This window comes from Notechis scutatus, chromosome 1 (assembly GCF_049901735.1).
Source record: "Notechis scutatus isolate UNSWTSFEM ecotype Mainland chromosome 1, rNotScu1.2, whole genome shotgun sequence".
Taxonomy (NCBI): Eukaryota; Metazoa; Chordata; class Lepidosauria; order Squamata; family Elapidae; genus Notechis; species Notechis scutatus.
This window is the reverse complement of record NC_142009.1, coordinates 98528601-98543433: the sequence shown is the minus strand read 5'-3', so window position 1 is coordinate 98543433 and position 14833 is coordinate 98528601. Positions and strand designations below refer to the sequence as shown.

The window sequence follows — 14833 nt, the reverse complement described above, 5'->3', positions numbered from 1 at the left end:
CGTACTTTGCCTGGCACAAAGACAGTTGGTTAGAAGGCATTCTATTATTTATCATTATTTGATCTTTTTTTCTCAGTCTCTTTTTCAAGGCAACTCATCATACTAATTTTGTGTTAACTGATGGGAAGTGAAAATTGTTGGATTTATTTTGATTCAGATCTTACCAGATTCTTTTATATGGATGGCTTTCATCGGTAGCCTGTCTAAAATGAAAAGAAAAAAGTACTGAGTTTGACTAAATGTTGCACCGTTGTACTATATGATATATGTTTCGCATAAAGAATTCATGTTTACCTGTTTCTAATGGCTTTTCTTTCTTGTGGGATTCTAGACAATAAGAGAAAGACCAGAACATTATATCTCTCATCTTCATAGAGTTGTGTTAACTTATAACAATTTTTCAAATGGAAAGATGATATTTTCTAGATTTATTTCTACATGGCACTTACCAGTTTTGTTTACATGCACATCTTTCTTTGGCACTTTGGCTAAAAGAAAAAGATTCAAACATTTGGACTATGACACAGATGGAATCCAAATGATCAATATCCCTTTAATGCCCATATGTTCCAGAGGATCTAACAAAATAAGAGAGCTCTTACCCATTTCTCTTGGCTTTTCCTTTTTGTGGGGTTCTAAAAAATAAAAGGAAAACCAGATCATGATATCAACATTTGGGTGTTCATACTATATGGACCCTCCGTCTAAAAGACTAGAAAGAGGAGGGACGAAATATTTTCAGTCTCACCAGGTTCTATTTAAGTGCTAGTGATTACTGATAGGAGCAGTGTAACTTAGCTCTTACCCATTTCACTTGGCTTTTCTTTTTTGTGGGGTTCTAAAAAATAAGAGGAAAACCAGAACATGATGTCATATTTGGGTGTTCATACTAAATGGAAACGTACTTTGCCTGGCACAAAGACAGTTGGTTTGTTTCTTATCCTGCTGCTGTGATCAGGGGTTGCAGCAATGTTATCTGCCTAGTTCAAAGTTAAAGCAGGGGCAGTGGAGGGAAGAGGAACATGTCTGGTAAAGCTGTGAGGATATTATTGTGATGGCATGTGGAAGTGATCTTGGGAGACAGAAGCAAGACCTTCATCCTAGTCAGTGGTCTGATAAAAGGCAGCTTAGTCTGCCAATGGGGGGAAAGCCTGGGAAGCATTTCAGAAGGGACACTCACACTCCCTCTAAAGGACTAAAAAAAGGTGGGTAGAAATATTTTCAGTCTTGCAGGATTTTACTTAAGGGCTAATGATTATTGATGGGAGTACTGTACTTAGAGAATACTCAGTTTTGGTTTAAAGTAGACCAACTCTCACTAAAAAGAAAGGATAAACTTTATGTGTGAAAGTTCCAATATCTCTAATTAAATTAAGTATGGAAGGAATCTACAACCAATTGATATGGTCCTTCTATAGGTTTAGAGCCCAGTATGCTAGCAACACTAAAGGCAAAACATTATACTTGGGGAGGAGGTCTTTTTCTGCTCTCTCAGAGAAAATAAATTTTCTAGTTGGATAAGCTGGAGTAGCTTCAATCGGCCTCTCCAGCAAACCAACCTTGAGAAAAAAGGGTCTCATACAAGGATATATCTTCAACAAGTGAAAAGCAAATGATCTAGGAAGCAGAATAAGAGATGAGTTCTAGGAAACCAAGAATGGGCAATAGGCATTGTTATTTCTTTTTCTTTTTTCTTTTTTTTCTCATATTTTTCAAGGCAACTCATCACAATAATTTTGTATTAACTGATAGGAAGTGAAAATTGCTAGATCTCTTTTGATCCAGATCTTACCAGATTCTTTTACATGGATATCCTTCCTTGGTAATTTGGCTAAAATAAAAAGTTAAAAGAACTAAGTTTTAATCAATGTTGTACACCTGTGATATATTAATATCTTTCACATAAGTAAAGGTGGGGCAGTAATTCATGTTTACCTGTTTCTAATGGCTTTTCTCTCTTGTGGGGTTCTAGACAATAAGAGAAAGACCAGAACATTATTTCTCTCATCTTCATAGAGTTGTGTTAACTTATAACATTCAAATGGAAAGATGATATTTTCTAGATTTATTTCTACATGGCACTTACCAGTTTTGTTTACATGCACATCTTTCTTTGGCACTTTGGCTAAAAGAAAAAGATTCAAACATTTGGACTATGACACAGATGGAATCCAGATGATCAATATCCCTTTAATGCCCATATGTTCCAGAGGATCTTACAAAATAAGAGAGCTCTTACCCATTTCTCTTGGCTTTTCTGTCTTGTAGGGTTCTAAAAAATAAGAGGAAAACCAGAATATGATATCAACATTTGGGTCTTCATACTAAACGGACCCTCCCTCTAAAAGACTAGAAAGAGGAGGGATGAAATATTTTCAGTCTCACCAGGTTCTATTTAAGTGCTAGTGATTCCTGATAGGAGCAGTGTAACTTAGCTCTTACCCATTTCACTTGGCTTTTCTTTTTGTGGGGTTCTAAAAATAAGAGGAAAACCAGAACATGATGTCATATTTGGGTGTTCATACTAAACAGAAACGTACTTTGCCTGGCACAAAGACAGTTGGTTTGTTTCTTATCCTGCTGCTGTGATCAGGGGTTGCAGCAATGTTATCTGCCTAGTTCAAAGTTAAAGCAAGGGGCAGTGGAGGGAAGAGGAACATGTCTGGAAAAGCTGTGAGGATATTATTGTGATGGCATGTGGAAGTGATCTTGGGAGACAGAAGCAAGACCTTCATCCTAGTCAGTGGTCTGATAAAAGGCAGCCAATGGGGGGAAAGCCTGGGAGGCATTTCAGAAGGGACACTCACACTCCCTCTAAAGGGCTAAAAAAAGGTGGGTAGAAATATTTTCAGTCTTGCAGGATTTTACTTAAGGGCTAATGATTATTGATGGGAGTACTGTACTTAGAGAATACTCAGTTTTGGTTTAAAGTAGACCAACTCTCACTAAAAAGAAAGGATAAACTTTATGTGTGAAAGTTCCAATATCTCTAATTAAATTAAGTATGGAAGGAATCTACAACCAATTGATATGGTCCTTCTATAGGTTTAGAGCCCAGTATGCTAGCAACACTAAAGGCAAAACATTATACTTGGGGAGGAGGTCTTTTTCTGCTCTCTCAGAGAAAATAAATTTTCTAGTTGGATAAGCTGGAGTAGCTTCAGTCGGCCTCTCCAGCAAACCAACCTTGAGAAAAAGGGTCTCATACAAGGATATATCTTCAACAAGTGATAAGCAAATGATCTAGGAAGCAGAATAAGAGATGAGTTCTAGGAAACCAAGAATGGGAAGAAATCATTGTTATTTCTTCTTCTTTTTTCTTTTTTTTTCTCATATTTTTCAAGGCAACTCATCACAATAATTTTGTATTAACTGATAGGAAGTGAAAATTGCTAGATCTCTTTTGATCCAGATCTTACCAGATTCTTTTACATGGATATCCTTCATTGGTAATTTGGCTAAAATAAAAAGTTAAAAGAACTAAGTTTTAATCAATGATGTACACCTGTGATATATTAATATCTTTCACATAAGTAAAGCTGGGGCAGTAATTCATGTTTACCTGTTTCTAATGGCTTTTCTTTCTTGTGGGGTTCTAGACAATAAGAGAAAGACCAGAACATTATTTCTCTCATCTTCATGGAGTTGTGTTAACTTATAACATTCAAATGGAAATATGTAATTTTCTAGATTTATTTCTACATGGCACTTACCAGTTTTGTTTACATGCACATCTTTCTTTGGCACTTTGGCTAAAAGAAAAAGATTCAAACATTTGGACTATGACACAGATGGAATCCAGATGATCAATATCCCTTTAATGCCCATATGTTCCAGAGGATCTTACAAAATAAGAGAGCTCTTACCCATTTCTCTTGGCTTTTCTTTTTTGTGGAGTTCTAAAAAAATAAGAGGGAAACCAAAATATGATATCAACATTTGGGTCTTCATACTTAAGGGCCCTTCCCACTGGCAGCAAGTCAGCCCTGACAAAGAGGGTCTCATAGAAGGATATATCTTCAACAAGTGATAAGCAAATGACCTAGGAAGCAGGACAAGGGATGAGTCCTAAGAAACCAAGAATGGGCAGAAGGCATTCTATTATTGATCATTATTTGATCTTTTTTTCTCAGTCTCTTTTTCAAGGCAACTCATCATACTAATTTTGTGTTAACTGATGGGAAGTGAAAATCGTTGGATTTATTTTGATTCAGATCTTACCAGGTTCTTTTATATGGATGGCTTTCATCAGTAGCCTGTCTAAAATGAAAAGAAAAAAGTACTGAGTTTGAATAAATGTTGCACCGTTGTACTATATTATATATGTTTCGCATAAAGAATTCATGTTTACCTGTTTCTAATGGCTTTTCTTTCTTGTGGGATTCTAGACAATAAGAGAAAGACCAGAACATTATTTCTCTCATCTTCATAGTGTTAACTAAGTGTTAACTTATAACAATCTTTCAAATGGAAAGATGGTATTTTCTAGATTTATTTCTACATGGCACTTACCAGTTTTGTTTACATGCACATCTTTCTTTGGCACTTTGGCTAAAAGAAAAAGATTCAAACATTTGGACTATGACACAGATGGAATCCAGATGATCAATATCCCTTTAATGCCCATATGTTCCAGAGGATCTTACAAAATAAGAGAGCTCTTACCCATTTCTCTTGGCTTTTCCTTTTTGTGGGGTTCTAAAAAAATAAGAGGAAAACCAGAACATGATATCAACATTTGGGTGTTCATACTAAACGGACCCTCCCTCTAAAAGACTAGAAAGAGGAGGGACGAAATATTTTCAGTCTCACCAGGTTCTATTTAAGTGCTAGTGATTCCTGATAGGAGCAGTGTAACTTAGAGAATGTTATAGGGTCTCCTGCCTGACCAGGAGCCTGGATTAGAAGACCTCCAAGATCCCTTCCAGCTCTATTCTATTCTTCCCTTCTAACATTCAGTTTTGATTTTTGGTATTGGGTAGACTAACTTTTCCTAAGAAGAAAATATAAACTTTAAGTGTGAAAGTTCTAATATCTCCGATTTTCAAATTTAATTAACTATGGAGAGCATTTATAGCCAAACGATATGGTCCTCCTATAGGTTTTAGAGCCCAGAATGCTGGTAACATTAAAAAAATTATTATCCAGGCAACACAGAATAGACATGGAGGTGGTCTGTCTGCGCTCTCTCATAGAAAATACCATTTTCTATTTTGATAAGCTGGAGTAGCTTCAACCACCCTCCCCCACAAGGCAGCCCTGAGAAAGAGGATCTCATTGAAGGATAGATCTTCAAGAAGTGATAAGCAAATGATCTAGGAAGCAGAAAAGTAGAGAAGTCCTAGGAAACCAAGATTGGGCAGAAGACACTCTATTATTATTATTTTTAATTTGCTCCGTCTATTTTTCAAGGCAATCATAATCATAATAATTTTCTGTTAACTGATGGGAACTGTAAATTTTATCCAGATCTTACCAGATTCTTTTATATGGATAGCCTTTATTGGTGGCCTGGCTAAAATGTAAAGAAAAAAGTACTGAGTTTTAATAAATGTTGCATAGTTGTACTATATTAATATGTTTTGCATAAACAAAGATGGGGCAGGAATTCATGTTTACCTGTTTCTAATGGCTTTTCTTTCCTGTGGGGTTCTAGACAATAAGAGAAAGACCAGAACATTATTTCTCTCATCTTCATAGAGTTATATTAACTTATAACAATCTTTCAAATGGAAATATGTAATTTTCTAGATTTATTTCTAAATGGCACTTACCAGTTTTGTTTACATGCACATCTTGCTTTGGCACTTTGGCTAAAAGGAAAAGATTCAAACATTTGGACTATGACATAGATGGAATCCAAACGATCAATATCCCTTTAATGCCCATATGTTCCAGAGGACCTTACAAAATATGAGAGCTCTTACCCATTTCTCTTGGCTTTTCTGTCTTGTAGGGTTCTAAAAAATAAGAGGAAAACCAGAATATGATATCAACATTTGGGTGTTCATACTAAAAGGCCCCTCCCTCTAAAAGACTAGAAAGAGGAGGGGAGAAATCAGTGTCACAAGATTCTATTTAAGGGCTAGTGATTACTGATGGGAGCACTGTACTTAGAAAACATTATAGGGTCTCCTGCCTGACCAGGGGGCTGGTTTAGAAGACCTCCAAAATCCCTTCCAGCTCTATTCTATTCTTGCATTCTAACACTCAGTTTTGGTTTTTGGTATTGGGTAGACTAACATTCCCTAAAAAGAAAGGATAAACTTTAAGCGTGAAAGTGCCAATATATCTGATTGTTAAAATTAAATTAATTGTGAAGGGCATTTATAACCAATTCATATGGTCCTTCTATATATTTAGAGCCCACAATGCTGGCCACACTAAAGATTCCTTCTCCAGGCAACACAGAATAGACATGGTGGAAGTCTGTGTCTGCTCTCTCATAGAAAATACCATTTTCTATTTTGATAAGCTGGAGTAGCTTTAACCACCCTGTCCTGCAAGCCAGCCCTAAGAAAGAGGATCTCATACAAAGATATATCTTCAACAAGCAGTAAGCAAATGATCTAGGTGGCAGGGAAAGAGATAAGCCCTAGGAAACCAAGAGTGGGCAAAAGGCATTCTATTGTTCATCATTATTTGATTTGTTTTTGGTCTGGTATCTTTTTCAAGGCAATCATAATCATAATTTTATGTTAACTGAAGTGTAAATTGCTAGATTTGTTTTGATTCAGATATTACCAGATAGTTTTACATGGATATCCTATTGTTTCTCTTATTCTTCTTTTATTTTTCTTAATGCCCATTTCGGATTAGGTTGGTATATATTTTTTTTTTTTTTTTTTAAAATTTAAAAAAAAAAAAAAAAAAAAAAAAAAAAAAAAAATTTTTTTTTTGGAGTTTGGTTAAAATTAAAATTAAAAGTACTGAGGTTTAATAAATGTTGCACAGTTGTACTATATTATATATGTTTCGCATAAAGAAAGATGGGGCAGTAATTCATGTTTACCTGTTTCTAATGGCTTTTCTTTCTTGTGGAGTTCTAGACAATAAGGGAAAGAGCCGAACTTTATTTCTCTCATCTTCATAGAGATGTGTTAACTTATAACAATTTTTCAAATGGAAAGATGTAATTTTCTAGATATATTTTTACATAGGACTTACCAGTTTTGTTTATATGCACATCTTTCTTTGGCACTTTGGCTAAAAGGAAAAGATTCAAACATTTGGATTATAACATAGATGGAATCCAAATGATTAATTAAAGTTAAAAGTACTGAATTTGAAGTAATGTTGCACAACTGTGCTATATTAATATGTTTGACATAAGCAAGGGTGGGATAGTAATTCATGTTTACCTGTTTCTAATGGCCTTTTTTTCTTGGGGGATTCTAGACAATAAAAAAAGAAGAGAACATTATTTCTGTATTTGGGTATTCTAAAAACAGTGGATGATTGCCTACTTTACATAGAATCATCAGGTGCAAGAAATCAGGAAGCCAGGTGGTGCAAATGTCTACATGTTATTGCATCTAACACTCTCTACAAAAATCTGAACTACTAATGGTCAAAGTAAATCGGCAGTAGATAAGAGCCAACAGAATTCAAGGTGGGCTGGATTTAGATATCTTGTGGGTGTGAAGGGACTTGAGACTGGTGACATATTTGACCCCTCTCTCATGCTCAGCCTGGTCCTCTCTTACAGAATTAAATGATAGATTGATGTCATTTTAAGACAGTCTTTTAATTTGACTAATAAAACTAAGTTAGGATTGAAGGGACTGTTCTTACTAGATAACTCACCCTTGGCAGAAGGCACTTTATGATTTATTCACTGTGGGCTTTTTTTTTCTTGGCAATTTTGTGTCACCCACAAAAGTCAGATTACTGAGATTGTCTCTGTATTGAATCCTGACATGAAACCCAGATGAAATATGTCTAGATAATCCAGTTCCTAGAGGGTTCTCAGAAGAGACTGGACTGCCGTCTGTCAGAAATGGTGTAGGATCTCCTGTTTGGGCAGGGCGTTGGACTAGATGGCCTACAAGGTGCCTTCCAACTCTGCTATTCTGTTAATTGCAGTCTGATCACCTTCTCAGCAACCTTCCCGAAAGGGGAAGATTAGAGACAGATCAGTAGTTATATAAAATTGTTGGGTCTTGAAGAGAGGGAATACCACCACCACCTTCTGGGCTCTAGGCACTACCTCAAAGAGTCCAGTACAGTGGCAAAGACCTAATTCAGGAGGCTTCAACAGACAAATAGCCAAAGCAACCTATCTATTCCTCAGGACTCACCCAGATCATAGATTGTACACTAGGCACCCAGATCAGATCAGACCCACCCAGCCAGAATCCAACTCAATGTCAATCAGAGCAATATTATCTCTCAGATATCTAGAATATTCCCCATAACAAACAGTTCAGATGATCCAGTGGCCATCCTTGAGGGAATCTAGGAGAGGTTGGGTCACCATAAGTAGAACCACTGGACGGCTATCAACATTCATAAAATGTATATTTTGCTGCCCTTATCACTACAAGGCAATACCGGCAATACCCCATATTAATCAGGCTTGCATTTCTTTTGTGTACCATCTCCTGGGGTTTCTCAATAATCTAAAGTGTGCCTGGTATTGATAAACAGAGACAGGCCACCTAGGGATGTTGTGGTCAGAAGCCTATGCCTTGCAACAACTGAGACCTCACCTAAACTATCCACCAGATTCACAGTGTAAACCATAAGCTCCTCCAGAACTCCACACAATTCATCAGTCATCTGGGGAGTGCCAATAGAATAGGCCATCTCTTCCCATGGGGGAGGGCAATGAAGGGAATCAAAACATTTGGTGTTTTATTTATTTTTTAGCAATTAGTCACTTCTCTAGCCTTTTATTAATGTTCAAAGTGGAAAATGGAATTTTCTAGAATTATTTTTACTTAGGACTTACCAGTTTTGCTTGCATGCATAGCCTTCTTTAACAGTTTGGCTAAAAGGAAAAGATTTAAGAATATTGATTATTATAAATATTGAACATGGATAATTAATATTTGTATCCCATCTTTCAATTAACAGAAGTGGGGAAATTAGACCATACCTACCTATATCTATTGGCTTTTCTTTCTTGTCTGCTTCTAGAAAGTAAGAGGAAGATTTGAAAATGATTTTGGCATTTATGTGTTCAAAATAATCAATGGATGATTCCATTCTTAACAGAAAAAGTGATAGAGTGAGGACACTTAAATATAGATTTTTTTAAATTTCCCAATTAATCACATTGGACAGAATGCGGTCTCCTATCTACATTTTAAAAATAATTTTATTGCTTTTAAAACAATAACAGAGAAAAGCAAAAGAACAAAAGGATACATACATTATCAAAACAATGCATAAGAAGTGCTTAAAAATAAGTGAAAAAGTACAACAGAAAAAATAGGATACAGAGTATAATATGTTGTTAGAACAAGAAACAGATACAGTTCTATATATAATCTAATACAAACATTATTCAGGTATATGTATATTTCTAATACATTTATATGACTTTCATTCTTTTTTTAAACTATAGTACTTTGTATAAATGAATCTCATATTTTCTTATATAGTATCCACACATATTTTCTTATATTTATCCATTCTATAGGCAATCCACTCAAAGGTAGCAACTATAAACAGATCTTCAATCCAGTAAAACCACACATTTATTTTTTCAATTTTGCAATACCAGTTTTTAGCTACAATAAGGGCACAGAGAATCCATATTGTTCAGTTGTGAAATTCCATGTATAAGAAAATATTATCCTCAAAAAATCTCAGCTTTTGTTGTACAGTCAATATTTATGTACTCCATTATTTTGTCTCAAAATTTAATGCTTTTAAAGAAGCATTGCCATTACTGAATCCCAATAAAATGCCATCCTACAGAATTCTTTTCTATACAAACACAAAGGAGCCCAATAAATTCTAAATATTATTTTTGGTTTTATAAGTCAGAAATTGAGATCTATTGATATTCTTGGTATAGATGTTAAGACACAGTCTCATTATCTAGGCAATACAGGAACCTCTAATTCTTTATTCCACTAATCGTTTACCTTTTGCATATTGAATTGATTTATTGATAATATCTGTTGAAATGAATTGTTGGTTTCTTTGTTTTAAAAGATTTAGCTAGTTGTTCTCGTGTCTCAGAAAGTGAAAATGCTGCTGGTTCAAACAATGCTGTTAACAATTATTGTAACTGTAAATATTGCCACTGGGTAACATCTAATAAATGATATTTGCCTCTTCGTATATCATTTGTTAAAATTTGTCATCCGAAGTCAATTGATCCGAAGTCAATATTCCCACTTTCATCCATATCAACATTTCCTCCCAGATTTTTAATATAGGATTTCCCCATTAAGTCAATTTAGTATGGTTGACAAAAGATTGAATCATCTCCTATCAATGTTTGATATTTTAGTTCAATAGTTCTCTTATGGAACACTCATTTCTGTAGTCTTTGATTAATTTTCAAGGTAGAAAGTTGAATGTCCCAGATTTTTTTCCCCTTAGCCTTACCAGTTTTGTTTGCATACACAGCCTTCTTTGGCAGCTTGGCTGAAATGAAAAGATTTAAATATATTATTATCACATATGTTGAATATTTAGCCTTAACACAACTTTTAGGTAAAGTAAATGTAGAAAATAAGAGCATGCTTACCTATTTCTATTGACTTTTCTTTCTTATCTGGTTCTAGAAAATAAGAAGAAGGTTTGAACTTGATTTCTGCATTCAGGTATTCAAAATAAACAGTGAATGATTCCATATTTAACAAAGAAGGAAGTAATAAATTGAGGGCACTTAGAGACAGAATGTTTTAAATCCTCAATTAAAATTTAGATAGAATTCAGGAGACTCCTCTCACTAGATAACTCATATATTCATTTTTGTTGATTAAAAAAATAACTTAAAGTTTATATGACCAGAAAATGATTTTTGCATTTAAATGTTCAAAATAAAGAGTATATAATTTAATACTTAAATTCTGGATTCAGTTGGCAGAATGCACTTTATTTGTTTTTGTGCTTTTCTTCTTAAGGCTTATATGTCTTCTCACTTGAGAATAAGACTGAGCAGTTTCTACCCCTTCTTCCAGAAATTGGGATTCAATACCAAGATCCAATTTGAGGATATCTCAAGAAAAGACAAGCAAGCCATGTTGGAGGCAAAGCTATAGGGCTATGTGGATGAGGCCTGGTCATTTATTATGCACATTTTGGGCTTTATTTCACTGGGTAGTCATTTAGAATATGGAACATCCATTTCCATAGTCGTCTATTAATTTACACTAAGTGTTGAAAGGGAACAGTACCATTTCTGAGATACATTTTTACCCCAGTCTTACCAGATTTCTTTATATGCACATGTTTCTTTGGCACTTTGGCTAAAAGAAGAAGATATAAGGATTTCAGTTATTCCACAATTTGAACTTGTATAACCCATATCCATGTCCAATATCATGTTTTGCAGTTGTAAAAGAAAGAAAATATTAACATACTAACCTATTTCTATTGGCTTTTCTTTTTTATGTGTTTCTGGGATGTAAGAAGAAGAACACAACATGATTTCTCCATCAGAGTCTATAAGGGTGTGCTTATTTCATATATTACAGTACATATCATTAGTGAAATGAGAAACCAAGATCACAGTTAATTAGTCTTGTGATTTCATAATTAAAACAAAGCAGGGATTAAGTGGCTTTTATTTTATTCCTATTGTATATATGCTGCTTATTTTTGTTATTGCTGCATATTCTCCAAATTTAAGTCGCCAATCAGATCTCATTAGAATTGTTTATTTCTTCCAATTCTGTGCAAAATTTATTCTTATTGCCATGAGCATGTATCTATGTAAATTGTGGTTTTGTTCTTCAAAATTTATATTAAATCAGAAAGAGAGTTGCTTGTCATGGGTAACAAAATGAATAAATTTCTTGATTAATAGAATGTTAATACTGTTAATAGACTTCACATACATTATGAGACACAAAGGAGGATAAACATTTAAATGGGCAAAGTTTGGTAGAAGCATGGAATTCTATACGGAATATAATAAGCCCGTTAGATAAACTTGTTAGTGTGTCCTTTAAATGCCTTTCGTGCTGGAGATAATTACAATAAGAAAAATATAATTATATGTGCAGACATGGTCCATCCAGACTCAGTGAATGGATTGAAGAGATAGCAAGAATTATTCAGTGAAGACCATAATATGGATGATTTGGGGGTAGCAGATAGGGGGCTGTAGGGATTAGTCCTAAGTAACTCACAGGAACAAGATGTAGTCTATTTTTCATGTAATTAATACAAGGTATTCAAAATAGAAAGTGTAATTTGGGGGGAAAAAGATACCCAGGTCTTACCATATTCTTTCACATGTGCAGCCTTCTTTGGCCTGTCTGCTAATATAAAAGAAAAAAAGAATTATGATAATTTTTAATAGCATTCTATATCAATATGTTTCTGAGAAGGCAGAGGTGAGAAAATGGGGTGTAGTTTCCTACTTCTATCAGCTCTTCTTTCTGTATGGTTCTGGAAAGTCAGAAAAAAACAAGGACATTGTTCCTGCCCTTGAGAGTTTTTAGCAAGCAGTGTAGTATTTCTACACTGAGCAGAAAGTGAAATGATAGACTGAGGTCACTTGTAGACAGTAAGCTCAATTAAGAGTTTGAAAGGGAAGTTAGTTTGTTTTATTACAAGAGAGAAGAAATAAGGATATGTTTTGCTTTTTGGTAAGTTTGCAGTGCTCATAGAGGACCAAGGATGAATCAGAACTTAGCTTTGCAGCAATGACAGCTAACTATTGTTTGTCTGCCAGCAAACAAGAAATTTCTTGTCCAACCCACTCAAGGGTGGGATTCTACCAGTTCTGTCCACCTCTGTAGAACCGGTAGTTCTGAAGAGCAGCAAACAGAGAGCATATATAGAACCGGTTCTATGTCTGCTGCTGTTTTGGCCCACCCGCTGGTCCGGGCTCTTACCTGACCTTTATTTCTTGCTTTTTCAACCGCAGCTGCTTTGCGTGATACAGCTGCGGTTGAAAAAGCAGGAAAAAAGGGCTTTTCCAACTGCTGTGCACTTGCACGCAGCACTGCTCAGCTGTCCAGGCAGCTCAGCAGGTCGTAAATTGCACTCGCATGGCTTGCACACGCATGCGATGCAGAGCAACAGAACTGGTAGTTATACCAGTTGGATCCCATTCCTGAACCCACTCACTTGCTTACAAGAACCTCTTCCCCTCCCCCCAGGAAAAATTAAAATTAAAATAAACTAAAAACCTATTGCCATAGAGGCAAATCATCTATAGAGAGATATAAAGGTCCTTCTCCATTAGATCTATACAGACAAGTCATGTGCAAGAAAAGAAAGCTAATAAATTAGTGTTTATTTGCTTATTTAAAAGATGTATATTGTCACCCATTTTAAGCAACTGTGGGCAGCTCACAACAACCAATTATTATTAAATTAATATGCATGTCTGAATATTCTAAAATGGGAGAAATGACTCCCATTTCAAAAGACCATGTAGGGAGCAAAGTACCATTATAAACTTTCTACAGTTTATCCATATATGGCAAAATCATGCGTTGAATCAATGAGAAATAGACACATGGGGCTATGTATGTTTCTAAGTACTGTAACAAGCCCACTATTGATATCTAATATAGATCCAATAATCGTTGCAGGTTAAACTTTTCTATTACCTGTTGGTTTCCTTTATTCACTAGGCACATAATTATCATTTCATAATAACTTGGTGTTAGAAATGGGATCAGAAACAGTGATTGGTAAGTAGTTGGGAAAACAAGATCTGGCATCCTGGCAATAAGTCCCTAGAAATGGCATCGGTGGGTTGCTCAATCCAATTTAATGTTGCATCTGCCCTGTCAAGAAATGGCCTTAGGCTATGAAATTCTTAATTTTATTCTATCAGACTACAGACAGAAAAATATTATTTGCCCATATAAATAATGTCTTAATGCACACCGAAGTTTTGCTAGTATTGCAACACAGCTCAGAATTCAATTCAATATTACATTAGTAATCATATGATTAAGTGTTTGGATTAACATTATAAATATTAATAATATTACGTGGCTGCATGTGATAGAATGCACTAAGCATTTTATTATATTTAATTGTTGCTGCATTAATTAACATCTTGTCCATGATTTACTCATCAATGACTATCTAAGCCAGGGATGTCAAACTGGCGGCCCATGGGCTGGATGCCTCACGTGCAGCCACGCCCTCCCCAGCTCCACGAATGGGAAAAACTCCAAGAAACGTCACGTGATGGCAGCGAGATAGACACCTGTAATCTAAGCATAATTGGATATAATATAACATTACTTCCTGACTTCTACTACCTTCTCTTCACACCATTATTCATGGAGGAAAAAGCTCCCATCTCTTTTCCAGTAGAGGGAGAATGGAGAGGCAAATGGTTTCGAACAGCCCTACATCTCTCTTTTAACAAACCTCTGGTGACTAAATAGGATATGTTTTGCCTCATTTCCTGACACAGAAGCATGGGCCGTGGAATCTATATAATTTCCAGTTCACAAATTGAGTATCCAACATCCTCTGAAGCTACTTGAAAAGGCAATGGTGTGTCATAACAGAAGGTGAATAGAGATCACTCATACTGGTGATGGCTCAGGGAGGAAGGGAAGCTGGCAGAACATTCCCCATCTGCTACTCGGGAAATATTTAGAAGATCAACTACCCAAATCTCAAACAGGTGGTGAGACAGTGGTGAGGTATCAAGCCTTCCTTGTAAAAG

At 35.4% G+C, this 14833-nt stretch overlaps 1 protein-coding gene across 1 annotated transcript in view; it reads right to left on the bottom strand.

Moving 5' to 3' along the window:
* The window catches only part of TRDN (triadin), a 254804-nt gene that overhangs the window by 75072 nt on the left and 164899 nt on the right, over window positions 1-14833 (bottom strand). The window contains exons 22-51 of the mRNA XM_087972568.1: window positions 12411-12449; window positions 11551-11583; window positions 11394-11432; window positions 10709-10741; window positions 10567-10605; window positions 9105-9137; window positions 8954-8992; window positions 7362-7394; window positions 7168-7206; window positions 7013-7045; window positions 5928-5960; window positions 5775-5813; window positions 5620-5652; window positions 5477-5515; window positions 4666-4698; window positions 4513-4551; window positions 4352-4384; window positions 4222-4260; window positions 3867-3899; window positions 3714-3752; window positions 3563-3595; window positions 3420-3458; window positions 2240-2272; window positions 2087-2125; window positions 1936-1968; window positions 1793-1831; window positions 806-838; window positions 450-488; window positions 295-327; window positions 165-203 (exon numbers count right to left, since the gene is read on the bottom strand). Of these exons, the coding sequence (XP_087828694.1) occupies window positions 165-203; window positions 295-327; window positions 450-488; window positions 806-838; window positions 1793-1831; window positions 1936-1968; window positions 2087-2125; window positions 2240-2272; window positions 3420-3458; window positions 3563-3595; window positions 3714-3752; window positions 3867-3899; window positions 4222-4260; window positions 4352-4384; window positions 4513-4551; window positions 4666-4698; window positions 5477-5515; window positions 5620-5652; window positions 5775-5813; window positions 5928-5960; window positions 7013-7045; window positions 7168-7206; window positions 7362-7394; window positions 8954-8992; window positions 9105-9137; window positions 10567-10605; window positions 10709-10741; window positions 11394-11432; window positions 11551-11583; window positions 12411-12449 (1080 nt within the window). The remainder of the gene's footprint in view (window positions 1-164; window positions 204-294; window positions 328-449; window positions 489-805; window positions 839-1792; window positions 1832-1935; window positions 1969-2086; window positions 2126-2239; window positions 2273-3419; window positions 3459-3562; window positions 3596-3713; window positions 3753-3866; window positions 3900-4221; window positions 4261-4351; window positions 4385-4512; window positions 4552-4665; window positions 4699-5476; window positions 5516-5619; window positions 5653-5774; window positions 5814-5927; window positions 5961-7012; window positions 7046-7167; window positions 7207-7361; window positions 7395-8953; window positions 8993-9104; window positions 9138-10566; window positions 10606-10708; window positions 10742-11393; window positions 11433-11550; window positions 11584-12410; window positions 12450-14833) is intronic.